General features: G+C 40.7%; 1 protein-coding gene across 5 annotated transcripts in view; it reads left to right on the top strand.

Moving 5' to 3' along the window:
• ILRUN (inflammation and lipid regulator with UBA-like and NBR1-like domains) overlaps window positions 1-27,297 on the top strand; it is a 106,005-nt gene that overhangs the window by 64,190 nt on the left and 14,518 nt on the right. For 3 of the 5 annotated variants that reach the window (XM_005223263.5, XM_005223261.5, XM_005223262.5), the window contains one exon: window positions 22,943-23,271. In XM_005223263.5, coding sequence (XP_005223320.1) covers window positions 22,943-23,271 — 329 coding nt within the window. The remainder of the gene's footprint in view (window positions 1-22,942; window positions 23,272-27,297) is intronic. The other 2 variants (XM_005223264.5, NM_001076471.1) reach the window with 1 other exon arrangement.

Here is a 27,297-nt window from a genome sequence, read left to right as displayed (position 1 = left end):
GATAGAGCTGCAGGGAGACACAGATGACTCTACCACGGGAGCTGGAGATGTCAGTACTCCTCTACCGGAAATAGGCAGGGGGACAGTACACAGCCTTGACGTACTGCTTTTCCTGTTTGGAACCAGGCTGTTGTTCCATGTCCAGTTCTAACTGTTGCTCCCTGACCTGCGTACAGGTTTCTCAAGAGGCAGGTCAGGTGGTCTGGTATTCCCATCTCTTTCAGAATTTTCCACAGTTTATTTCCACACAGTCAAAGGCTTTGGCATAGTCAATAAAGCAGAAGTAGATGTTTTTCTGGTACTCTCTTGCTTTTTCGCTGATCCAGCAGATGTTGGCAATTTGATCTCTGGTTCCTCTGCCTTTTCTAAAACCAGCTTGAACATCTGGAAGTTCACGGTTCACGTATTGCTGAAGCCTGGCTTGGAGAATTTTGAGCATTACTTTACTATCGTGTGAGATGAGTGCAGTTATGCAGTAGTTTGAGCATTCTTTGGCATTGCCTTTCTTTGGGATTGGAATGAAAACTGATCTTTTCCAGTCCTGTGGCCACTGCTGAGTTTTCTAAATTTGCTGGCATATTGAGTGGAGCGCTTTCACAGCATCATCTTTCAGGATTTGAAAATAGCTCAACTGGAATTCCATCACCTCCACTAGCTTTGTTGGTAGTGATGCTTCCTAAGGCCCACTTGACTTCACATTCCAGGATGTCTGGCTCTAGGTGAGTGATCACACCATCGTGATTATCTGGGTCATGAAGATCTTTTTTGTACAGTTCTTCTGTGTATTCTTGTCACCTCTTCTTAATATCTTCTGCTTCTGTTAGGTCTATATCATTTCTGTCCTTTATTGAGCCCATCTTTGCATGAAATGTTCCCTTGGTATCTCTAATTTTCTTGAAGAGATCTCTAGTCTTTCCCATTCTGTTGTTTTCTTCTATTTCTTTGCATTGATCCCTGAGGAAAGCTTTCTTATCTCTCCTCGCTATTCTTTGGAACTCTGCATTCAGATGCTTATATCTTTTCTTTTCTCCTTTGCTTTTCGATGGGAGAAATATCAGTAACCTCAGATATGCAGATGACACCACCTGGCAGAAAGTGAAGAGGAACTAAAAGTGGCAGAAAGTGAAGAGGAACTAAAAAGCCTCTTGATGAAAGTGAAAGTGGAGAGTGAAAAAGTTGGCTTAAAGCTCAACATTCAGAAAACGAAGATCATGGCATCTGGTCCCATCACTTCAAGGGAAATAGATGAGGAAACAGTGGAAACAGTGTCAGACTTTATTTTAGGGGGCTAAATCACTGCAGATGGTGATTGCAGCCATGAAATTAAAAGACGCCTACTCCTTGGAAGGAAAGTTATGACCAACCTAGACAGCATATTCAAAAGCAGAGACATTACTTTGCCAACAAAGGTCCGTCTAGTCAAGGCTATGGTTTTTCCAGTAGTCATGTATGGATGTGAGAGTTGGACTGTGAAGAAAGCTGAGCGCCAAAGAATTGATGGTTTTGAACTGTGGTGTTGGAGAAGACTCTTGAGAGTCCCTTGGACTGCAAGGAGATCCAACCAGTCCATTCTAAAGGAGATCAGGCCTGGGTGTTCATTGGAAGGACTGATGCTAAAGCTGAAACTCCAGTACTTTGGCCACCTCATGCGAAGAGTTGACTCATTGGAAAAGACTGTGATGCTGGGAGGGATTGAGGGCAGGAGGAGAAGGGGACGACAGAGGATGAGATGGCTGGATGGCATCACCGACTCGACGGACATGAGTTTGGGCAAACTCCAGGAGATGGTGATGGACAGGGAGGCCTGGCCTCCTACGATTCATGGGGTCGCAGAGAGTCGGACACGACTGAGCGACTGAACTGAACTGAACTACCAGGAATGGACAGACCCAGCAGGCAGAAAACCATTAAGGACATAGTTGAACTCAACACCACCAACAATCTGCTGGATATCATTGACATATGCAACTGCTGAACAGTAGCTGAATATACATTATTATTAGGCTCACATGAAACTTTTGCCAAGGTAAACCACATTCTGGGCCATAAAATATCTTTAACAAATTTAAAAGAATAGAAATTATACAATGTATCCTCTCAGGCTACAATGAAATTAAACTAGAAAGCAGCAACAGAGAGCTAGTGGGAAAATCCCCACACTTCTAACTGACACATGGATCAAAGAAGAAATCTCAAGAGAAATCTAAATACTTTGAACTAAATGAAAATGAAAATAACACCTATCAAAATTGTGAAAAGCAGTTTGCTCTACTTTAAGCAGTACTTAAAGCAAAATTTACAACACTGAATACATATATTAGAAAAAGAAAAACCTAAAATCTCTAATCAAAGCTTTCACTTTAGGAAACTAAAACAGTAAGAGCAAATTAAATCAGAAGTAAAATGTAAATTAGAGCAGAAAATCAATAGAGAAAATCAACAAAACCCAAAACAGTTTTTTGAAAAGATTAAGTCAGGAACTTCTGGCCAGGCTAAGAAAGAAAAGGAAGAGAACACAAATTACTAAAGTCAGAAATGAAAGAGAGCATCAACTCAGATCCCACAGACATTTAGAGAATGATAAAGGAATATTAATGAGCAACTTGTGTTGGTAACAAACATATGTAATGCCCACAAATGTGATAGATGGATTTAGATGTGATAGATCAATTTCTTGATGCGTACAATCTACCAGAGTCACAAAAGAAGAAATAAGTATTGGCCGTTTCTATAGAGAAATTGAACCAACAATTACTAATCTTAGAAAATAGAGAGCACCAGGCTTAGGTGAGTTCACTACTGAATTCTACCAGACATTTAAAGAAGAAATTATACAACTACTCTGGGATCTCTTCCAGAAGAATGAAGCAGAAAGAATACTTTGTGACTCATTCAAGAGGCCAGCATTATCCTAATGCCAAAGCAGACGGTACAAGGCAAGAAAATCATAGACCATTATCTCATGAATATAGATGTAAAAATTATCAACAAAATATTAGCATATCAAAGCCAATAATGCACAGAAAGAATAATAGCACTACGTCCAAATGAAATTTATCCCAGATATTCAAGGCTGGTTCAACATTCAAAAAATCAGTTAATATAATTAACTATATCAACAGGATAAGAAAAATCAGCATGTTCATATCAGTAGATACAGAAAAATCATTTGCTAAAATTCAGTACCTATTTGTGATTGAACTCTCAGCAAACTAGGAAGAGAGGAGGGGCTGTCTCTGCTTGATTTAGAATATTTACTAAACTAAAATATTCTTACCATATTTACAGCAGTTTTATTCATAATTGCCAAAACTTGGAAGCAGTCAAAATGTGCTTCAGTAGGTGAATGGATAAATAAACTAAAAAGAAATGAGCCTTCAGTTCATGAAAAGATACAGAAGAACTTTAAGTGCGTATTACTAAATTAAAAAGCTGGTCTGAAAAGGTACAATTCCAACTGTATTAGCATACTAGAAAAGGCACAGCTGTGGAAACAGTGGTTGCCAGTGGCTGGTGAGGGAATAGGCAGAGCACAGGGCAGTGAAACTATTCTGTGGGATATTGTAGTGATAGAGACATGTCATCATACATTTATCAAAACCCGCAGAATGTGCAACACCAAGAGTGAACCCTAGCTGTTGACTTCAGACGATAATAATGCATCTGTGTAGGTTCATCAGTTGTAACAGATACATCACTTCATGGGATATTGATGGTAAAAGAGATGGTGTGTATGTGGAGCAGAGAGTATATTATCTTCTCAGTTTTGTGGTGAACCTGCATCTACTTTTAAAAATAATACAATCTGTTTACAATGCTTCTTTTCAATAATAGTAATAATAAACATTAGGAAATAATAACATTCTAGGTCAAATGGTGTCTGAAGGGGCTTCCCCAGAGATGCAGTAATTTAACTGGAAAGATTCAGATTGGCAGCGTATCACACTTCCAGGTTGTAATAAATAAGTATAAACTATGGTTGAGCTTGACTAATGCAGTTTGACTTGAATTGAAGGTTCTGTGTGTGCAAAGAGTGGGAGATAGATTGAAGGTGACGGGCGTCTGAAAGAGACGAGTAGCAGACTTGTGGTCCAGACTGAAAGGCGCAGTGCGCTGCACCTCAGCAGCGAGACGGTAGTGAGGGTGGCTCCCGCTGTAGGGTTAGAAAGTCTCGGTGGCCTTGAGGAAGTCCTAACACCCCAAGGTGGTGGTTGCTGCTACTTCAGTCTAGGGATGATAATCATTTGTTCTCTCAAAGCTCTGTGCCCAGATTCAAGCCAGGAGAATATTCTGGCCTGTTAAGTGGCTGGAGTGGAAATGAAGAGGAAGGGGTACTTAGGAACAAAAAAAAGTTAATGCAAAATGATAGTTTAAATACCAGTTTAATTCTGTGTGTTTCATGCCAGTTGCATATGTTTGGCTCTTAATGTGCTATAGTTTTGATTCCCTTTGTAGTTTTGATTATACTTTGAGATTTAAATTAGTAATTTAAGTTGCTTAAATGTATTTTCAGGCTGTATTGGTTTTCTGCAGTTGCACTATCGTCCATTCAGTTATATTAGTGGGCTATAAAAGTTTTAATTATTAGAATGTTAATATTTTCATCTTTTTTGCCAGGAACAGTTGTGTCCATGAGTACTGTCTTTACTGGTTTGTGGAATGCTCAAAGCTGACTGGGGAGGGAAGGAAGCGGGAGGTAGGGAGGAAGTAAGCACTAGTCCAGGAGTTAAAAGATCTGACCTCTGGTTTTGATGCTGCCATGTAATATATTACTGATTGACCCTGAGCTACTAATTCAAAGTTACTAGACCTCAGGGTTTTGTTTGTTTAATTGTGGTGAAATAAATACCCATAACAATTTACCATCTTAACCATTTTTAAGTATACAGGTCAGTGGCATTAAGTGCATTCACATTGTTTTACAACCATCAGTACCATCTATCTCCAGAACTCTTGCAAGAGTGAAACTTGGTACCTATTAAATATTAACTCCTCTTTTCCTTCTCCCTCCAGCCCCTGACAACCACCATTGTACTTCCTATCTCTCTAGGTACCTCAGATGAGTGGTATCACAGTTTTTGTCCTTTTGTGACTGGCTATTTATTTCAGTTCATCTTAAAGGCTCATCCAAGTTTTAACATGGTTCAGAATTTCCCAGTTTTATGAAGCTGAATTATATTCCGTTGTATGTATATTCCACATTTTAAAATCATCTATCCATTGATGTACACTTGGATTGCTTCTCCATTTTAGTATTATGAATAATGCTGCTATGAAAACAGGTATACAAATCCCTCTTCGAAACTCTGCTTTTAGTTCTTTTGGGTGTATACCTAGAAGTGAGGGTTGCTGAACCATGTGGCAAAATATTTCTAATTTTTTGAGGAAATGCCATACTGTTTTCCATAGTGGCTATACCATTCTACTCTCCCCAGGGTACAAGAGTTCCAGTTTCTCCACATCCTTGTCCAGACTTACTATTTTCTGCTTTTGTTTTGTTTTTGACAGTAGCCATCCTAATGAGTATGAGATAGTATTGCATTGTAGTTTTAATTTATAGTTCTCTAATGATGAATGATACTGAGCATCTTTACCTGTGCTTTTAGGTCCTTCTGTTTGTCTGTTCAAAAGTCCTTTTGCACATTTTACCCCCCAGCATGAATACTTTTATATAACTGAGGGAAAATAAGTCACATATTTTAAAGATGAATCCATTGAGATTAGTTAGTAAGTTTTTAAAAGATTTCTGTAGTCAGTTGATTGTTCCATTCACATTAAAACATAATTGAAAAGGGTTTTTTTTTTTTTTTAATGTGCATTGTCTCTGTGGTAAGGTAGATGTCCTGGGTGACCCATTCAAGGAAGTTCACTTAGTCCAACTAAGTGAAGCCTATATCCTTCAGGTACTGTTGGAAACAGCATATTAAGGCTGTGTTTTTGGATCAGACAATGCGGGTTTGAGCAGATGCAGCAAGAGTAAGAACCCTGGCCTGGTTTTCCTGGATGACTCCAGTAGAGCCGCTGGTGACCCATCTTTCTTTCTCAGATGCAATCAGGCACAAGGCCCTTTGCCCATTTTAAAACTCAGGTTATGAGTTTTATTTTTTTAGGAGTTCTTTATATATGTTGGATTGACCAGTGTATAAAGTAGTTATGTAAGATGTTAACAGAAAAACCCAAACCAACTTTTTGGCCCATTATCAGATATTGATTTGTAAGTTTTTTCTCCATTTCATGGTTTGCCTTTGCACTCTATTGATTGTGTCATTTGATCCACAAACATTTTAATTGTTTTTTCCCTGGGTTGTTGTTTGTTTGTTTTTAATGACACAAATATGAATATTTTTACTGATAAAAGGTACAATTCACAAAGAAGATAGAGATCATAAAACATTAGACACCTAACAGAAACCAAAATATATAAAGCAAAAATAAGAAGAAATATAAGGGAAAAATATATATATATATTATCATAGTGAGACACGTTAACATTTCTCTGAGAATATTTTATCAAGTGCAGAAAAAATAAGAATAGGAGCATCTTGAATGATGTCATTAATAATTTAAATATAATAGATTTAATAAATATAAAGTAATACCTGTACATTTGTAGTTTTCAAAAAATTCCAAAATAATTCTGATATGCATCTGGATTTTAAAAAGTAATTCTAGAGTTTTCTATTAAATGTTAGTTTTGATAATATAGAATTCTATTGTTTTTCTGCTGACCAATCATGATACAGTGGTGTTGTGAGTAATAGTTACATAATCGCAGTAGTGAAAGGTGTTCTATCAGTTTTCACAGTCAACAGCCAGACAAAAAATAAAAAATAATTACAATTGCAAGGCACAATGATAACATGATTAACCTAACAATATAACACAATTACATACAATTTGGGGGGTCAAGCAGAGTGATGTGCTGAGTGGAAGTGCATACACCTGCTCAGCCTGTCTGTGTGTTTTGGTTGGTGCATTTAATCCATTTATATTTAAGGTAATTATCAATATGTATGATCCTTTTATCATTTTCTTAATTGTTTTGGGTTTATTTTCTGTAGGTAGGTCTTTTCCTCTTGTTTCCTGCCTAGAGAAGTTCCTTTAGCATTTGTTGTAAAGCTGGTTTGGTGGTGCTAAATTCTCTTAACTTTTGCTTGTCTAGAAAGCTTTTGATTTCTCCATCAAATCTGAAGGAGAGTCTTGCTCCATAGAGTATTCTTGGTTGTAGGTTTTTTCCTTTCATCACTTTTTTTCTTTTTTTTCCTTTCATCACTTTTAATAGATCATGTCATTCCCTTCTGGCTTGTAGAGTTTCTGTTGAGAAATGGGCTGATAGCCTGAAGGGAGTTCCCTTGAATGTTATTTGTCATTTCCCTTGTTGCTTTTAATATTTTTTAGGGCTTCCTTGGTGGCTCAGATGTAAAGAATTCGCCAGCAATGTGGGAGACCTGGGTTTGATTCCTGGGTTGCGAAGATTCCCTGGAGGAGGGCATGGCAACCCACTCCAATATTCTTGCCTGGAGAATCTCCATGGTCAGAGGAACCTCACAGGCTACAGTCCATGGGGTAGCAAAGAGCTGGACACGACTGAGTGACTAAGCACAGCTCTGTCTTTAATTTTTGTTGGTTTGATTATGGTGTGTCTCAGTGTGTTCCGTCTTTGGTTTACCCTGCCTGAGATTCTCTGTGCTTCCTGTACTTGGTTGACTATTTCTTTTCCCATGTTTGGGAAGTTTTCAGCTATTAATCTCTTATTAATAAATTATAAATATTTATTATAAATATTTTTATCTTATTATAAATATTTTCTCAGGTCCTTTTTCTTTCTAATCTCTTTCTGGGACCCCTACTGTGTGAATGTTGGTGTGTTTAATGTAGTCCCAGAGGTCTCTTAGGCTGTCTTCATTTCTTCTCATTCTTCTTTCTTATTCGCTTCTACAGCAGTGATTTCCAGGAAAACAGACTCCAGTCTTGCAGGGCACAAACAAAACCTTTTGTGCACCAAGACTCAGAAGAAAGGAGTGACCCCACAGGAGACTGAACCAAAACTGCCTGCTAGTGTTGGATGGTTTCCTGTGGGGGAGGCATGGATTGGCAGGGGCTCACCACAGGAATGGGGCAGCAGCCTGGAAGGTCCCCCTTGGAGGTTGCCATCAACCAGAGGGTTGGGTCACCTCAGGCCAAAAAATACCGGGGAGGGAGCACAACCTCACTCATCAGCAGATAGTTGGATTAAAGCTTTACTGAGCAAGGCCCTGCCCACTAGAGGAAGGCCCAGTTTTTTTCACCACCAGAAGGCGATGGCACCCCACTCCAGTACTCTTGCCTGGAAAATCCCATGGACGGAGGAGCCTGGTGGGCTACAGTCCATGGGGTCGCTAAGAGTCAGACACAACTGAGCTACTTCACTTTCACTTTTCACTTTCATGCTTTGGAGAAGGAAATGGCAACCCACTCCATTGTTCTTGCCTGGAGAATCCCAGGGACAGGGGAACTTGGTGGGCTGTCGTCTATGGGGTCGCACAGAGTCAGACACGACTGAAGCGACTTAGCAGCAGCAGTCCCTCCCATCAGGAAGCTTACACAAGCCTCTTAGCCTCCTCCATCAGAGGGCAGACAGAAGAAGCAAGAACCACAGTCCCACAGTGACTAAAACAAAAACCACATTACAGAAAGTCAATCAGCATGTTAAAGCAGAAAGTTATGTCTCAGATGAAAGGACAAGATAAAACCCCAGAAAAACAACTGAATGAAGTGGAGATAGGCAACCTTCTAGAAAAAGAATTCAGAATAATGATAGTGAAAATGATTCTGGATCTTGGATAAAGAATGGAGGCAAATATTGAGAAGATATAAGAAATGTTTACCAAAGACCTAGAAGAACTAAAGAAGAAACAGAGATGAATAATATGCTAGAAGGATCCATAGCAGAATAACTGAGGCAGAAGAACGGATAAATGACCTGAAGGATAACCGTTTTAATTTTGATGTAGTCCAATTTATCTTTTTTCTTTGGTGTTTTGGAGTCAAATCCAAGAAATTACTTCCAGATCCAGTGTCATGACTCTTTTCTTCTAAGAGGTTTATGTCTAGATCTTTGATCCATTTAATTTTTATATATGGTGTAAGATAAGGATCCAAATTAATCATTGTGCATGTGGATATCCAGTTTTCCCACCACCATTTGTTGAAAATATTTCCCTTTGCCATTGAATGCTTAGTATTCTTGTCAAAAATCATTTGACCTTAAATGTGAGGGTTTATTTTTGAGCTCTTCATTCTCTTCCATGATCCTTATGTCTGTTTGTAAATACCACACTATTTGGATTACTATTGTTTTGTTGTAATAATACTTGAAATCAAGAAGTGTGATACCGCCATTCTTCTTTTTCAAAATTGTTTGACTCTTAGTGATGCTGAGATCAGTGAAAAGGTTCAAGTGGTAACAGCCTGATCCCTGCAAAGATCCTCCCCATCAACCAACCTTTTGCCTAATGTTTTTGTTCATTGATTATTGCCTGAATCATTTCAAATAGGGGTTAGAGAATGGCAATTTTCCCCCACATTTATTAGCTGGGGTAGTTCTGGGGGGAAGAAGCTTTTCTTTATCAACAATGATTTATTTTCCTGAAATTGAGTTTTACAAATAAGGCTAGATTAAATGCTTAATTCTTTACCTTTAATTGCAGTTCTTTAAGAGTAAGGGTTTATTGCTCTATTTACTTTGGTGAAACTAATGAATGATGAGCATTAAAGATTATATATCCTTTTTATAGGTATCAAAAACTCTTAGATTTTATACAAGAAATCTGTTTCACTGTTATTGTTAGAGTCCTCTACTACTACAGTAGTCCTGACTACTGATGATGTCACCAATCATCAGACTTTATTCTTATCATTGACTCTATCTTCCAACAAAGTAACACAGTAAACATTTTTTTTTAATGTCACTTACAGTGCTAAGTACTTCTGCATAAATAATTTAATATTTTTTTGTATTTATCGAGCACTCCTACCCTGTGTGCCGTCACCATCCTGGGATGTTTCCCCAGACATCTCCCTCCCGTGCTGCCCCTTTCAGTTAGGCCGCTGCTCTTACTCTAGGCGCTCGTTTCTGTTTATTCATTTATGGAGTGTCCATTTGGAGTTGTGTTTTGCAGACACCAGCAGATGTATGTAAATGTGTCCCTTATCTTACAAAGGAGTGTTATAACTATAGATACTGATATACATCTTACTTTTTTTTCCACTTAATTCTAGAGATTAGTGTAGAAATCTTCATTCTTTTTCTGGCTGTGGTGTATTCTCTTTGCTAGATATGTCTTCATTTTTCTAGCTTAGACTCCATTGATGGACATCTGAGTTATTTAAAACTTCTTCCAATATGAAATAAAAATCCTTTGGAGACATAATATTGGCACACATTATTGTTTTACATGCCTTGAAAAAGTACGTATAGGTTGGATTGATAAAAAAAATTTCTTGCTGTTGCATATATAAATAATGTACTATTAATTTTTCTCTAGCTTCTTCCCCATTTCTCTTCTCTTTTTCACATTCCTGATAGTATCAGAAATGGATATTCCCTCCTGTTTGCCTAGTCTCATGACTTCTTTCCATTCAGGCTTCTGTCCCTCCTACGCCACTAAAACTGCTGCTCTTTTCAAAATCACCAGTGACCTACATGATGCTGCAGCCAGTGCTTTGTTCTCAGTTCTCAACTTACTTGATTTGTTAGCTGCACTGGGTCCAGTTAATAATTCTGTTCTCCTTGATATACTTTTGTCACTAGGCTTCTTGAGTACTGTATACTCCTGGTTTTCCTTTATTCTTTGGCCTCCTCCTCTTTCTTTTTTTCTGGCCTCCTGAATTCACTCCTCTTTTTTTTTTTTTTTCTTCCCCTCCCCGAATTCACTCCTCTTTCCTTTTGTTATCAGCTGGTGGTAGGCCTACTTCAGGGGAGGGTAGTTGTACAAGAAGAGAAGACTGGTAGGAAGGGGTGGAATCTCTGTGCTTCTAGGAGTTGAGGCTGGGAGTGGGAGGAGAGGAGGGCATCTGGGTTCAGAGAGCACCTGAAATGAGCCTGTAGTCTGACAAAAGCGTATTGATTGACATGTGGTGAGAGAAGGCATTCCAGGGGAACTGTGGGGTGCCATGTATGACATCGGCCGGGGTCAGCAGCTTCTGTAAGCTTGGGTTCCTGCTGAAGGAGTCAGAAAAGGCTCTGGGGAAGTGGGATTAATTTTGGATTGGCTGCTGTTTCTGAGGTAGGGCTAGAGGGGAGGATTATTAGGATTTGGGTGATGTTGTGGGGAAGGGCACTTTGGCAGTTGGATAGCCTCAGTGATAATAGATGGCTCTAACAAAGCTAATCTGGGGGCATCATTGATAAGAAAGCAAGTAGCCACTGAAAGAGAGTCAGTATAACATTTTACAGCATCTGAATGACCTTGCGAGAAACAGTGTCTCCTGTTATCTTTGTGTCTACCTTTCTCTGTGTCTGTCCTTCCAGCCCAATTAATGGCAATTTTCCCCCCATTCTGAGCCAGTTTTCATCTTTTGTCTCAGACCTGTGTATGTTTTTACTCTTCATTTCGTGGCACTGATTTTACTGGGTTTGGGAAGTAGGAATCCTTATTTCCTAAGACCTTATTAAATCCTAAGATTTAATAAGAGATTATTAAATCCTAAAATTTAATAAGAGATTATTAAATCCTAAAATTTATTTATTTATTTTTAATCCTAAAATTTAATAAGAGATTAAATGACGACTAAAACCCCCTCTCTCCCCTCACCTGCCGTGTTACGGCAGAAGCTCGTGATTATTACATAGGGCGTGATTTGAAAAAACTGTGAAAATGAATCGTCTCTTTGTTGTTGCCATGTCTGCTTTTCTTTCTGAGCCTCTCTCCCTATTCCGGGCACTGAATACCCCTCACTGTCTCGTCTCATCCAGGCTTCCAGTGCTCTGTCCTGGGCTTCTCTTTCTTCTCCCCCTTGTGCTCTTAGGCCTATTGGCTAATCTAATGATGAGGTTAATGTAGCTTAATATGTTCCTTATGGAGGCGTTTTCATTTTAAAATGAAATTCCTTACCTCACACCAGTCAGAATGGCCATCATAAAAAGATCTACAAATAATAAATGCTGGAGAGGATGTGGGGAAAAGGGAACCCTCTTGCACTGTTGATGGGAATGTAAATTGATACAGCCACTATGGAGAACAATATGGAGATTCCTTAAAAAACTAGGAATAAAACTACCATGTGATCCAGCAATCCCACTTCTGGGCATATACCCTGAGAAAGCCATAATTGAAATAGACACATATACCCCAGTGTTCATTGCAGCACTATTTAAAGTAGTAAGGACATGGAAGCAACTTAGATGTCCATCAACAGATGAATGGATAAAGAAGCTGTGGTATGTATATACAATGGAATATTGCTCAACCATAAAAAGGAGCGCATTTGAGTCAGTGCTAATGAAGTGGATGAACCTAGAGCCTATTACAAAGAGTGAAGTAAGTCAGAAAGAGAAAAACAAATATTGTATATTAATGCATATATGTGGAATCTAGAAAGACGGTACTGAAAGGTTACTGCTACGAGCTGTGAAGGATGCCGGGATTCTTGGCCTCCGGAGGAGAGGAATTTGACCTGGAGCCAGTGACAAGGCTTGATCACTCAGAGCTTTATGTGTAGCAAAGTTTTATTAAAGTATAAAAGAGATAGTGAAAGCTTCTGACATAGACATCAGAAGGGGACAGAAAGAATGCCCCCTTGCTAGTTTTTAGCAAGGAGTTATTTACCTATTAGGAAGCTGCTAATTAGAGGAAGGAAACACCTCAAAACTGAGAGAGTTGCACCAGACCCCCTCACCCACAACATGCATTTTGAGGTAGCATTGGCACCAGGTGAGTCATCCCCAGTCATAAAACAATTGACATGAATCTTGAAGAAAGGCAGATTTTCAAGCAAATACATAGTTCATTAACATAGCTTCAGTTCAGTCACTCAGTCGTGTCTGACTCTTTGCGACCCCATGGACTGCAGCACGCCAGGCCTCCCTGCCCATCAGCAACTCCTGGAGCTTACTCAAACTCATGTCCGTTGAGTCATTGATGCCATCCAACTGTCTCATCCTCTGTCGTCCCCTTCTCCCTTAAGGAAGATATGTCCCTGAGAAAAACTCATTGGTTAGCTCAAGATTTGAGATAAAGTTCAGTTCAAGTGGAACCAGGTGCCTTGACAATGCAGGATTAGAAGAGAAAAGAAAAAAAAAAGTCTGCCACTTGCCGTTTATTTCCTCCTGCTGCTTGGGGACTGTTAACGAACCTGTTTGCAGGGCAGCAGTGGAGATGCAGACACAGAGATCAGACTTAGGGACAAAGGGAAGTGGGAGGAGAGGATGGGATGAATTGAGAGAGCAGCATGGAAGCAGACACACTACCATATGTAAAATAGACAGCCAGTGGGAATGTGCTGTGTGATTCAGGGAACGCAGACTGGGTCTCTGTGACCACTTGGCGAGGTGGGATGGGGTGGGAGGTGGGAGGGAGGTTCAGGAGGGAGAGGACACATGTATACCTGTGGCTGGTTCTCGTTGATGTATGGCAGAGACTAACACAGTATTGTAAAGCAGTTATCTTTCCATCAAAAGTAAATTTTAAAAAGAAATTCCTGAGAAAATATGAAACTAAGGGATACGTTTTTACTACACAGTGTGGCAAGATGGAGGGGAGTGAAGATGGGGAGGGAGGCGGAGTTGAGTAGAGGCAGCCCTGGAGCAGTCACTCTGCTGTAGATGGCGCCTAGGCCCCAGAAATCAAGAGTTGCCTGTGAGGAGCGGATGAACTGGAGCCCGGCTGTCCCTTCCCCCGTAGATCCTAAGGTAGGTGTTGTGTTAATAGTGAAAGTATCTAAGTGCCTGGGCAGGTGTCATGGGAGCAAAGCGTGTGTGGAGTAAAGAGTATGGAAATGCAGACTGGAGATTGATGCTGGACAGAGACAGAGGTGTCGAGACCTGCTGTAACGCCGACCTTTGCACTACCTGATAGAGGCATGTTTCAGGCTGCCAGAGCACCAGCGCGCAGACTCTCCTTTCCATTGACTCCCTTCTCACTGAAGCCAGGCAGCGCACACCCAGCCTCCCTACTCTGGAAATGAAACATGAGCCCCTATGGCTTGTAGCCCAGCAGCTGACTAGAGCCTGTTTACCTCTGTAGACCTAAGTTGTTTCTTAATCCTCAGGGAGAAATATGGAGTTCCTACAGTGCTTTGAAGATGAGTTGAGCTTTAGGAAGGATTTGAATTTGCAGTCTCCAAATCCAAATCTAGGAGTGGCTAAAACCAGCCTGTGTCTCCTGGTGCTGTCTCACAGCTCTTGGGGATGAGCCCAAGGCAGTTGTTCTAGAGCTCAGAAGACTGAGATTTCAGTCCTAGCCACAGTTGGAATTACTTTGAGGTGTCCTTATATAATGGATCTTTGAAAGTGGTACTTTCTGAAGCCTCCAGCCCTTTCCCCTTGGGAACCCAGACCAAGTAGAACCTATTAATGCAGCAGTTTATCACTTGCTTTCCGTGGCTTCCATTTGCATCTTGTGTGGGGCACAGGCAGGCTCTGGAATTAGGCAGTTTCAGCCCAGTATCCACATCAAGCTGGTTCATTTGTGCAGTCCTTGCTGTTCCTGTTTGAAGACTGTAATGCCCTTACTGCACTACTGAGAAGGGGCTGACCCATAAGGGTGAGATTTCCCTGCAGGTAGGAATGACTCGAGTCCAGTTGATGGGGTGGTCTTTTTGAGGCCTCTGAAGAACTGAGTGAGTGATGGCTCCTCCTGCCTGCCCTGCTACAGCTTTGTTCTGTCCCCTGTAGATCAAAGTACTCTCCTTTGTCGTCACTTCACTACAGAGAGAACTGTTAGTGTTGGCTTTGTTACAACTTTACCTTTTAATGTCTGAAAATACACTTTTAAAATACTATACTAATTATTTTAGTAAACTTGTAACAATTTTTAGCTTTACAGTTAGTTTCATAGATGAACAGAGTTCCCATGTACCCGGTTTGCCCCGTTGTTAGCATCTTACATAGTCACGACACTCTTGCTAGTGTGAAGGCGCCGATGTTGGTACCTTACTATGAACTCAACTCCAGACTTTGCATTTCATCGTTTTTCCTACCTTTCTGTGTCAGAAATCCTTCTGTTCCAGAAACTAGAGTCCCATGTTACGCTTACTGGTCATGTGTCCCAGTCTCCTCTGGTCTGTGACAGTTTCTGTCTTTGCATGTTTTTCATATCCCCTGATAGTTTTGAGGAATACTGGCAAGTATCCTTTATATAAACTGTCCTTTATAATGTCCTCCAGTCTGAGCTTATCTGATGTTTTCCACATTATTGGACTGATGTTACAAGTTTAGGAAAGAATACTACGAAAGTGAAGTGCCCTGAAGTGCCCTATGGCGAGGTAGGGGTACTTGATATTTGCAAAATATCTCTGATGAAACTAACCTTGGTCACTTGGTTAAGTAGTTTGTTTGCCAGTTTCTCCACCATAAAGTTAATCCTTTTCTCTTTCCCTATGCTATCACTAAGATAGAGTGGGTTGGGGACGGTGTATAGAATTAAGCTGTACCTCTTGGAAGGGAGAGTATCTTTATATATTATATATCTATATCTATCTGTCTATCTATATGTATGTATGTATATTATTTGGAATTCTTTTGTAAGAAAGTTTGTCTCTTCTCCCTCATTTATTTATAGAACTATGAACTCATGTATATTTATTTTATAATTGGAGTTACAATGCAGTGCTCCATTATCTTGTCGCCCATGTTGTTCCAGCTCCAGAGGGAGCTCTTTCAGATGGCTCCTGTATCCCTGTAACATGCTCCATCTTTTTGTGTTTTGAGCACTTCCTTACTTTCTGGTGCAACAAGATGTTCCAGGCTTTTCTTAAATTTTCCATGCCCCAGCCCTAGAATTAGCCATTTCTCCAAGAAGCCCTTGGTTTTTTTCATTAGAGAATAGTGTTTAGGAACCACTGAACACTAGGAGTGGCCATTGCTCCTGGGGAGTCATTACTTGTAGGTCACATTAGTAATTAGAGCTAGAGTGTGTGTATATGCCCACTACCCCTGTATGCAGAATGTCTAGTTGTTTCTGTTTCTTTATTTGTATATATATTAGGATAATGGTGAGTTTGTATTGATGTGTCTGACTTTAATCCAGTACCTCAGGGTTTTAGAATGCCTTCTTTGCTTGCTTTACTGTAATGTCCTTCTTCCATGAAGAAAAACCTTGCACCCACTATCCATTTACTTACATTCAGCCCAGTATACCCGTTCCTGTACTATAAATATATTGTAACCTATATTCCCACAAGAAACAAGTTTACCAGTTCTAATATTGTACTCATTTTTTTAAACTATTTCTATTGTAGTGGACAAATCGTAGGTGCTTGTTTACTTTTATTATGATGTTATTTAAGTGGTTTTCATATTCTTTAATCTGGGATGTGTTTGTATGTCAGCATGATTGATTAAGATGATGGATTTTGTCTACAAGTTTAATGTTTCCATTTTACTCCACACTTCTGATAGTCTAAACTTAAGAGTTAAAAGGTTATGTTCTTTCTTCAGTAATTTATGACACATTTCTACAAAAGGAAGTATAGACTTATTAAAAGTTTATACTTACTATTACAGGTTTTATTATATGTAAAAGAGACGAGTTGAAGGAAATAAGATTTGCATCACCTTCTCACCCCAAAGTTCTGGCTCAGGTGCTTTTTAAAAATTTGCCTTAAGGCAAGACATCTAAACTCAGTTTCTCCATTTGCTCAGTAAGTCTTGACAGTGTAGGCTTGATACTTGGTTATATTTTCTTGGCTACTTTTCTAGTACATCCTGTGTTGACCCATTCTTGTTATTGGTGCCAAAGATCATATGCCTATCAGTAAAGATATTATGGTCCTGGGAAATGAGACTGACTTAACTAAAGCTTTCATTCCCTAGACACTTGGTTCCCAAATTCCTGTGGGGAAGAAAGAAATGTGGGTTTAAAAAGCTATACTAAGAGCTAGAAGTTCTTGATAATCATCATGGTTAACTTCTAACTTGAAGTCTGACCTTGGGCCATCACTTCTACCTCCAGACCACAAATCCTTCATCTAGAAAGTGAAACAGTTCCATTAGATAACTCCTAAAGTTTCTTACAGCTGTGGTTTTATCATCAGAGACAGTGAAATAACCTGGTATACGGCCATGCCATCCTGAATGCACGGGTTCTCTTCTGATCTCAGAAGCTAAGCAGGGTCGGGCCTGCTTAGTACTTGAATGAGAGATAGTGAAATACCTGGTTGGCAGGTTTAATCTCAGTAGTTAAGGTGCTCTGGCAAGAATTGGAAATGGTCAGCCTGTTTGAAATAAGCTTATTGGACCATTCATTATCATCCTTTTAATTTGTTTAATTAAAATACACACACACACACTATGTGTGGGGTGAAATGTGAGGTCTATAGGTAGAATGAGGAGGGCTCAGATGGTACCATGGAGAAGATGTAGTCTTCATAGTGTAGTGAAGAAGTAGTAGTATGAAGAAGACTTCGTAATGTAGTCTGCAGAATGCTCCATCATGGTAGTGACTTTGGAGAATCAGAACTGGGCTGTTTATTATTTGGTGTTTATGAATCAGGGACTCCTTAAGTGACATTCCTTTTACAGCTATTATGTAGAATCTGTGAACAGTACAGAAAAATAGCCAAGGTGAAGAGACTATGATGGCTTAAGTATGATTAAGGCTCAGTGAGTTGTATTGAAGAAGCTTTCGCTGTCAAAGCATTAGTCTCGTACTGCTAACAGCCTTCAGAAAAGTCTGTTCCTTCTCATAAGAGTTTCCTGAGCTAAGAGAATGAAACATATGACCTATAGCCGAGTATGCTATCCATACCATATTTTACAAGACAATTTTGGTAAACAGATGAGTGGAAGACAAAAGTAGGAATTAATATACTAAAAGACAAGGCATTTTGCTTGGAAAAAATTAATAATAGAGTGAAGGAATGTTGCCTTTGGTTAGAAAGTATAAAATAAGAGAGCACAGAATGAGTCTCCCTCAGGCTGCCTGCCATTGAATTGTTCTTTAAAAGCCACATGGTATCAGTTTATGAGATTGAACCTTGTATGAAAGTCTTGAATGATAATGTCCTCTGACCCCCATTCCTGGCTCCTCTTCCACATTTCTAAATGAAGTGGTACTCTGCCTGTCTTTGTTTACAGTGTTAAATCCACAAGTTGAACTTTTTTGATACTTATGTAAAGTTTTACACTTGCTTTAACAGTGTGTCTGAAATGGATGTCCATTCCTTGATCCACACTGGTGTTACTAGCAGCTTTAGCTTCCTCTTCACAATAGGTAAAAAGAGTTGCTCATTATAGAAGTGAACAGTAGATGTCACTGCATCTCCACTCACTACTGCTCTGGCTCAGTTTATTTGGATACAACCAAGTTTTAATACAGCTTCCAAATCACTAACCTTAAATCAAGTATTTATGGCTATCTGACAATTAAGATCCCCTTTTTCAGATATAGAATTGAAAACTGAGAACAAACATAATCCAGAAGAGTTTTCTTCAATTTCCTTTTTAGTGTATTTGTTCTCAGTTCAGTTCAGTCGCTCAGTCGTGTCTGACTCTCTGCGACCCCATGAATCGCAGCACACCAGGCCTCCCTGTCCATCACCAACTCCTGGAGTTCACTCAAACTCACGTCCATCGAGTCGGTGATGCCATCCAGCCATCTCATCCTCTGTCGTCCCCTTCTCTTCCTGCCCCCAATCCCTCCCAGCATCAGGGTCTTTTCCAGTGAGTCAACTCTTCGCATGAGGTGGCCAAAGTATTGGAGTTTCAGCTTTAGTCCTTCCAATGAACACCCAGGACTGATCTCCTTTAGAATGGACTGGTTGGATCTCCTTGCAGTCCAAGGGACTCTCAAGAGTCTTTTCCAACACCACAGTTCAAAAGCATCAATTCTTAAGCACTCAGCTTTCTTCACAGTCCAACTCTCACATCCATACATGACCACTGGAAAAACCATAGCATTGACTAGATGGACCTTTGTTGGCAAAGCAATGTCTCTGCTTTTTAATATGCTATCTAGGCTGATCATAACTTTCCTTCCAAGGAGTAAGCGTCTTTTAATTTCCTATCTGCAGTCACCATCTTCAGTGATTTTGGAGCCCAAAAAAATAAAGTCTGACACTGTTTCCACTGTTTCCCCATCTTTTTCCCATGAAGTGATGGGACCAGATGCCTTGATCTTCATTTTCTGAATGTTGGGCTTTAAGCCAACTTTTTCACTCTCCTCTCTTACTTTCATCAAGAGGCTTTTTAGTTCCTCTTCACTCTCTGCCATAAGGGTGGTGTCATCTGCATATCCGAGGTTATTGATATTTCTCCCGGCAATCTTGATTCCGGCTTGTGCTTCTTCCAGCCCAGCGTTTCTCATGATGTACTCTGCATAGAAGTTAAATAAGCAGGGTGACAATATACAGCCTTGATGTACTCCTTTTCCTATTTGGAACCAGTCTGTTGTTCCATGTCCAGTTCTAACTGTTGCTTCCTGATCTGCATACAGATTTCTCAAGAGGCAGGTCAGGTGGTCTGGTATTCCCATCTCTTTCAGAGTTTTCCACAGTTTATTGTGATCCACACAGTCAAAGACTTTGGCGTAGTCAATAAAGCAGAAATAGATGTTTTTCTGGAACTCTCTTGCTTTTTCCATGATCCAGCGGATGTTGGCAGTTTGATCTCTGGTTCCTCTGCCTTTTCTAAAACCAGCTTGAACATCTGGAAGTTCACGGTTCATGTATTGCTGAAGCCTGGCTTGGAGAATTTTGAGCATTACTTTACTAGCGTGTGAGATGAGTGTGCAATTATGCAGTAGTTTGAGCATTCTTTGGCATCGCCTTTCTTTGGGATTGAAATGAAAACTGACCTTTTCCAGTCCTGTGGCCACTGCTGAGTTTTCCAAATTTGCTGGCATATCGAGTGCAGCACTTTCATAGCATCATCTTTCAGGATTTGAAATAGCTCAACTGAAATTTCATCACCTCCACTAGTTTTGTTGGTAGTGATGCTTCCTACAGCCCACTTGACTTCACATTCCAGGATGTCTGGTTCTAGGTGAGTGATCACACCATTGTGATTATCTGGGTCCTGAAGATCTTTTTTGTACAGTTCTGTATATTCTTGCCACTTCTTAATATCTTTTGCTTCTGTTAGGTCCATACCATTTCTGTCCTTTATCGAGCCCATCTTTGCATGAAATGTTCCTTTGGTATCTCTGATTTTCTTGAAGAGATGTCTAGTCTTTCCCATTCTGTTGTTTTCCTTTATTTCTTTGCATTGATCACTGAGGAAGGCTTTCTTATCTCTCCTTGCTATTCTTTGGAACTCTGCATTCAGATGCTTATATCTTTCCTTTTCTCCTTTGCTTTTCTCTTCTCTTCTTTTCACAGCTATTTGTAAGGCCTCCCCAGACAGCCATTTTGCTTTCTTGCATTTCTTTTCCATGGGGATGGTCTTGATCCCTGTCTCCTGTACAATGTCACAAACTTCCGTCCATAGTTCATCAGGCACTCTATCAGATCTAGTCCCTTAAATCTATTTCTCACTTCCACTGTATGATCATAAGGGATTTGATTTAGGTCATATCTGAATGGTCTAGTGGTTTTCCCTGCTTTCTTCAATTTAAGTCTGAATTTGGCAATAAGGAGTTCATGATCTGAGCTACAGTCAGCTCCCGGTCTTGTTTTTGCTGACTGTATAGAGCTTCTCCATCTTTTTGTTCTAGGCTTATATATTTATACAGTACTGCTGCTACTGCTAAGTCACTTCAGTTGTGTCCGACTCTGTGCGACCCCATAGACGGCAGCCCACCAGGCTCCCCCGTCCCTGGGATTCTCCAGGCAAGAACACTGGAGTGGGTTGCCATTTCCTTCTCCAGTGCGTGAAAGTAAAAAGTGAAAGTGAAGTCGCTCAGTCGTGTCCGACTCCTAGCGACCCCATGTACTGCAGCCCACCAGGCTCCTCCGTCCATGGGATTTGCCAGGCAGGAGTACTGGAGTGGGATGCCATTGCCTTCTCCCATTTGTACACTAGTCCCCCACTTATCTGTGGGGGATATGTTCTGAGACCCTCTAGTATGGACGGTGAAACCACAGACAGCACTGAACCCTATATATACTGTTTTTCCCTATACATACCTAACTATGATAAAGCCTAATTTACAAATTATTCACATTAAGAGATTGTCAACAATAATATATTTGAACAGTTAAGACAATATACAGTAATAAGTTATGTGAATGTAGTCTCTCTCAAAATAGCTTATTGTCCAAATTCAACACCTTTTCCATCTTAACAAAGCACTTACCACTTGCTGTGGATCTCACTTTTGCAGTTTAAAGTGTAACAGCAAAACTAGCATGAAGTTTCCTTTTTCCTTCACAGTTTCATGGTTAGAAGATTTGTTACTCTAAGTCTTAGCAACCTCAGTATATGGTTTTGCTTCTCTTTCCTTATTCAGTTGAAAGCTTTTCACCTTTGCAGTTGAAGCACGTTATGACTTCTCTTTGGCATATCTGAATTGGCCAGCATCAGTACTCTTGCACTTTGGGGCCATTATTAAGTGCCATAAGGGTTACTTGAGTACAAGTGCTTGCTGACAAGGAAAGGAAAATGAAGAACTGAATTATGACCAAAAGTCCTACAATGCATCTTTCCAAAGAAACCTCTTACAGTTTCAGTGTAGATGGTACAGTTTCCATATCTGACAGATTAAGTTGGTATTAACTTGAATTATTTTAGAAAGCCTGAGGCATACTGAATTTGATATCTTTTGAACTTGTTGTTGAGTCACTCAGTTGTGTCTGACTCTGTGCAACCCCATGGACTGCAGCATGCCAGGCTTCCCTGTCCATCACCGTCTCCTGGAGTTTGCCCAAATTCATGCCCATTTAATCAGTGATGCCATCTAACAATCTCATCCTCTGTTGTCCCCTACTCCTCCTGCCTTCAGTCTTTCCCAGCATCAGGGTCTTTTCCAGTGAGTCACATCAGGTGGCCAACGTATTGGAGCTTCAGCTTTAGCATTAGTCCTTTCAATGAATATTCAAGATTGATTTCCTTTGTCATTGACTGATTTGATCTCCTTGCTGTCGAAGGGACTCTAAAGAGTCTTCTCCAGAACCACAGTTTGGAAGCATCAAATCTTCAGCACTCAGCCTTCTTTATGAACCAACTCATAGATGGTGAAAATAGCCAGGGTGATATCTGTTCTCATATGTTAGGGTTAGTGCTGGTTTCCTCCTGGTATAACTATTAATAGTTGCCTCGTTTACTCTCAGTTGTCCTAGTTTGGACAATAGGTGGTCACTCTAAATAGCCCAAGAGGGAGGTGGTTAATAAGTTGCAATTCTAGTCATTACAGGCACTCCTTTTTTTTTTTTTTAAATAAACTCAAGAGTTATGCCTGCCCTGAATTTTCTGAGTTAAATCTACAAAATAAAGTAAAACCCATGAGTTTGTAATTCTGAAAATATTACCTTTGGGTTTGTATATATTGATCATTGTTCTTTGGAGTAATGATTTCCAAATATGGTTATGCATCAAAATCAACTAGAGACCTTTTTACAAATAGTTTCATGGGTCTCAACCATAGACCTCTACTGATTTTGTACCAGAGTTTGAACTTGACATTACTAAAAATGTAGAACTGCATGCAATGCAAATGTAATAGGTTACTCTGTCAGTAAAGCTTCTAAAGTAGCATGTAGGAACATTTCTTTGTGTGGTTTGGGTGGTATCTGGGGTTCTCCGTGATGGCTGCTTTGAGCCTTGAGGGTATGCCGGGCGTTGACATGAGTTGCCTTTTTGTTTCAGATGTCATCTGGGTCATTCTCAGTGTGGAAGTGGGTGGACTTTTAGGAGTCACGCAGCAGCTGTCATCTTTTGAAACGGAGTTCAACACACAGCCACATCGCAAGGTAGAAGGAAACTTCAACCCGTTTGCCTCTCCCCAAAAGAACCGACAATCAGATGAAAACAACTTAAAAGACCCTGGGGGTTCCGAGTTCGACTCGATCAGCAAAAACACATGGGCTCCTGCTCCTGACCAAACCGAGCAAGATGAGAATAGACTCTCACAGAACTCTGTAAATCTATCCCCCAGCAGTCACGCAAACAACTTATCAGTAGTGACTTACAGTAAGGTAGGTGCCCTCGGAGAAGAGGAGAAGGGATAGGCGGTGGGCGTTGGGATTTGTGATACCCCTTCTGGCAAACCTAGAAGCCTAGAATGTTCTTTAAGACTGCTTAGCTCTCCTGCCAATGCAATAGCACAAAAACCTACCCCTTCTCCCCTCCCCCCCTCCCCCATCTCCAGGTCCTGTGGGTATTAACTCCTCCATCCACATTTTATAAATACTGCTGTCTCTCTGCTCTGGTTTGGGTGTTGAAAGAACAGAGTTCTTTACCTTTAGCATTTAAAAAAAAAAAGTCAAAATATCACCAGGCATTCTTCCAGTGTAAATGTGTACTAAATGTAGAGCAATAACACACCTTTGGAATTTGTTCCTACTGTTTATTTTTTTTGGTTTTGGGTAGAGTGTTTTTCCTGAAGAAAAAGACAGACTCAATTATTTATCCTACGTGTTGTTGGGCTTCCACTTTACTGACCTAGTTCCCAAGCCTTGATTATCTTCCCGTCTCTTGTGGCCCATCTGCCTCCTCACTGACAACCCAGAGTGGCCCAAGTGATATTTTGACTTTTCATGTGTGCAGAATAAGTGAGAGAATTGTTTGTTGAGTTAATCATAATTTTAAATATTCTGATTGTTCTAAGACTGTCTTCTAGGTGTTTGATCTCTTGATCTGCTTCCCTATGCTTGCTGATTACACAGCGCCTTCCATATTCTGCTAAGGGTGAAGACGGTTGCTGGTTGTTTTTGGTTGGTTGAATAAAGCCCTGCTGCTGAGAGCTAACTGTTGTAGGTGATTTGTGTGGCAGGGCCTGTGAGCACTGCTGTTCCTTCTTCGAATAAAAATGTGATGCATTAAGCTTAGCTTCCCATTTATAGAATCGTATAACTGTTAAGTCTTTGCTTGCTTCATGCTGGCATTCACCCTCAATATTTTAAAAATAAAATTGATTGTTATTTGAGGGACAGCTTGCTGTGTTTTAAGAATGGCATTTTTCTGATCAGTGCTTTATATGTGGTCTAGATCCACAGGCAAATTAAGAAAACAAACTTGGTGATGTGAACTCTTTCTCCACATGGTCGAAAGAGGGACTTCATTCAGTAGAAGGGTAACAAGATTGATTTATTAGTTAGATGGTCATTATAAAGGATTGTGTGGAATCATGTTAGTCGTACAGGATATAAGAAGCAAATAGGCGAGGGAATGGCTTATATTGGAGGAAAGTCTTCACGTCTTAACATTCTAAGAAAAGATTTTTCCTCTAAGTTCCTATTGCTCCAGATAGCTCTTGCTTAAATTTAACCCTTCAGGGTATGGCTATTCCAGGTGGTACAGGCCCTAGGGTAAGCATGCCCTGTTAGAAGGAGAATTCTGAAGCAGTTGAGTGTGCTGTGAAGATGGGAGCTGCAGAAAGCAGAACCTGTTGCCCCAGTGCTTTCTGTAATGGAGGCCCCTCCACCCAGTCGAGCTCCATGGCTCAGCCGTCACTGTAGCCTGAGAGGGCTGCTGCTCCTGGCCAGAGACTGCACTTTTTTCCTGGGTTTCGAACCTGTTAATTATTTTTTGCTCCTTTATGGCTTTAGGGACTGTTGCCCTTTAAGTCTGTCATTGCCCTGGCCTGGGTGGAGTTGGGGGCTTATTTCATAAACTGTAGGATCATTTAGAAATAGCATTTGCAAGAACCACAGAGAAAAGTTTCTCATTGCAGATGATATCCAAGACTGTTGCCTATAATGCATTGAGAATGTGGCACTTGGACCCCAAAGAGAAATCAGAGCCTCCTTTTCTTCTTAAGTGAATCAGAATCTTATTCAGAAGGCACTTGTGTGAACACTAGCAAGTCCTCCGGTAGCAATTCTGGCTAAAATGGAGTCAGCTCTGCCTCTGAGAACGCCTTAGAATTGGGGTAGAGGATAGACAGTCACCAGTAAGGACTTATCGACACATCTGCACTGATGTACAAATCAGTGTACATTATTGAATGTGGAGACTTGAAGGATAAGTTATCACTCCCAGCTCGAAGTTCTCAGTGCAGTGGGGAGATGAAACACGCGTGCCATTCGGTCCAGGTGAAGTGTGAATGTGGTCAGTAGAGCACCACACAGTCAGAATGTATGATTTGTGTGCACGGCTGGGGGTTAGTTAAGAAGGCAGAGATAAAGCAGAGGTGGACCTGATGTAAAAGCACAGATTTGGAAAGACAGGAAGGATAATGATAGCAGAGCAGTTGCAGTGCTGAAGGCAGAATACTGAGTAAGCGCGGTGTGGTCAGGAGTGATGAGTGGGGGTGACGTTCAGTTAGTTGCGATATGTTCCTTTAGATGAAAAAATTTGGATAGAATAATTACAAATGGCTCTGAAAAAAATTGGACTATAGTTAAATGAATATCTTCAAGCAGGGATCATTCATAATTCTAAGTATTTGTGTTTGGCTTAAGAATATAGATTTATTTATTTATAAGGCAAGACTGCTTAAGGTTCTGAAGGGGTGTACTTGACCAAGTGATGAGATCAAGTAGAGACTAGAGTTATTTTTTAACCATTCCCGTGTGCCAGGTGTGCTGCCAAGTACTTTACATGTATCATCTCGTATTTTGATAAGAAAACAAAAGCTCTGAGGGGCTGACTTGCCCCAGTATCACACAGCTAGTGAGGGGCAGAGCTGGGACTCCAGTCCAGGTGCCACATTACTGAAGGTATTAGTAGGTGAGCCTGGGCTCCGCTTAGATCTGCCTTTGTTTTGTTTTTCCTGTGATCAAAAGCATTAACTGAGTCGATGACCAGTATTATCAAGGTGTGAAAGACACAGAAGTTGAAGAAAGAGGCTCTAATGTAAACTGGGGATTGCTGTGGCATTTCTTTTTGGTGGGGGGTGGAAGAGTTCCTCTATTTGTTGAGTCTTTACAGTAGTGATTTCTTTTTATAGTTGATAAAAATAAAAACTTTTTAAACTCTCAGGGTGCACCAACCATGTGGTGTTAATAATAAATAGCCCCCTTTTGTTTATGAATGAGTGGAAAGACTGAGATAGCATCCTAGAAATCTAGAGTTAGAGCAGAGGTGTTCAGTTCACCCCAGGTGCCATCTTTATTGGATAGGAAAGCTGAGCGCCAAAGAATTGATGCTTCTGAACTGTGGTGTTGGAGAAGACTCTTGAGAGTCCCTTGGACTGCAAGGAGATCAAACCAGTCCATTCTAAAGGAGATCAGTCCTGAATATTCACTGGAAGGACTGATGTTGAGACTGAAACTCCAGTACTTTGGCCACCTCATGCGAAGAATTGACTCAGTGGAAAAGACTCTGATGCTGGGAGGGACTGGGGGCAGGAGGAGAAGGGGACGACAGAGGATGAGATGGCTGGATGGCATCATTGACTCGATGGACGTGAGTCTGAGTGAACTCCGGAAGTTGGTGATGGACAGGGAGGCCTGGTGTGCTGCGATTCATGGGGATGCAGAGTTGGACACGACTGAGCGACTGAACTGAACTGACTGAGGTGGAGCACCTGGTGCCCTGGTATCAGGGATCACTGAGTTGGCAGTAGATTTGATTTACTCTAAAGAAATTCCCTGCCTGCCCTGAAGGCTGGAGAGAGCATGATGCTCTGGGAAGCCCATGACCACAGTTGTAGGAGACCCGTCCAGTTTCCTGCTGCTTCCATAGTTACAGTTTAACTTGCTAAGGTTGGTAGGATGAGATGAAAAGATTGCTCCATGCACCTTCTGTGAGGGCTGGGTAGATAATATAATGGCACATCTGTCAGTGCCAGGAGCTGGACGCCCTGGGAGCCCTTCCCCTGCCTCCCTTGAGTAATGCCAAGCTCTCTGGACCCAGTGCTCTGTGCTGTGGGCAGGGAGTCAGGGAGCTCTGTCTGTCCTAGCTTCATCCCTCAACATCCAGAGGGCCTGGGCCCTCCTTGTGTGAGAACTGTCAGAGGGAGTCAGAAAGGTGAGTAAGTATATGCTGACCTGCTCCAGGGATTCATAAATCTGACTGCTTTTGTTAAAAACTGGCTGGCCTCATTATCAGCTCAGTTG

Source organism: Bos taurus, chromosome 23 (assembly GCF_002263795.3).
Source record: "Bos taurus isolate L1 Dominette 01449 registration number 42190680 breed Hereford chromosome 23, ARS-UCD2.0, whole genome shotgun sequence".
NCBI lineage: Eukaryota > Metazoa > Chordata > Mammalia > Artiodactyla > Bovidae > Bos > Bos taurus.
Note: the sequence above shows the minus strand (reverse complement) of the source record. Positions and strands in the feature narration are given on the sequence as shown.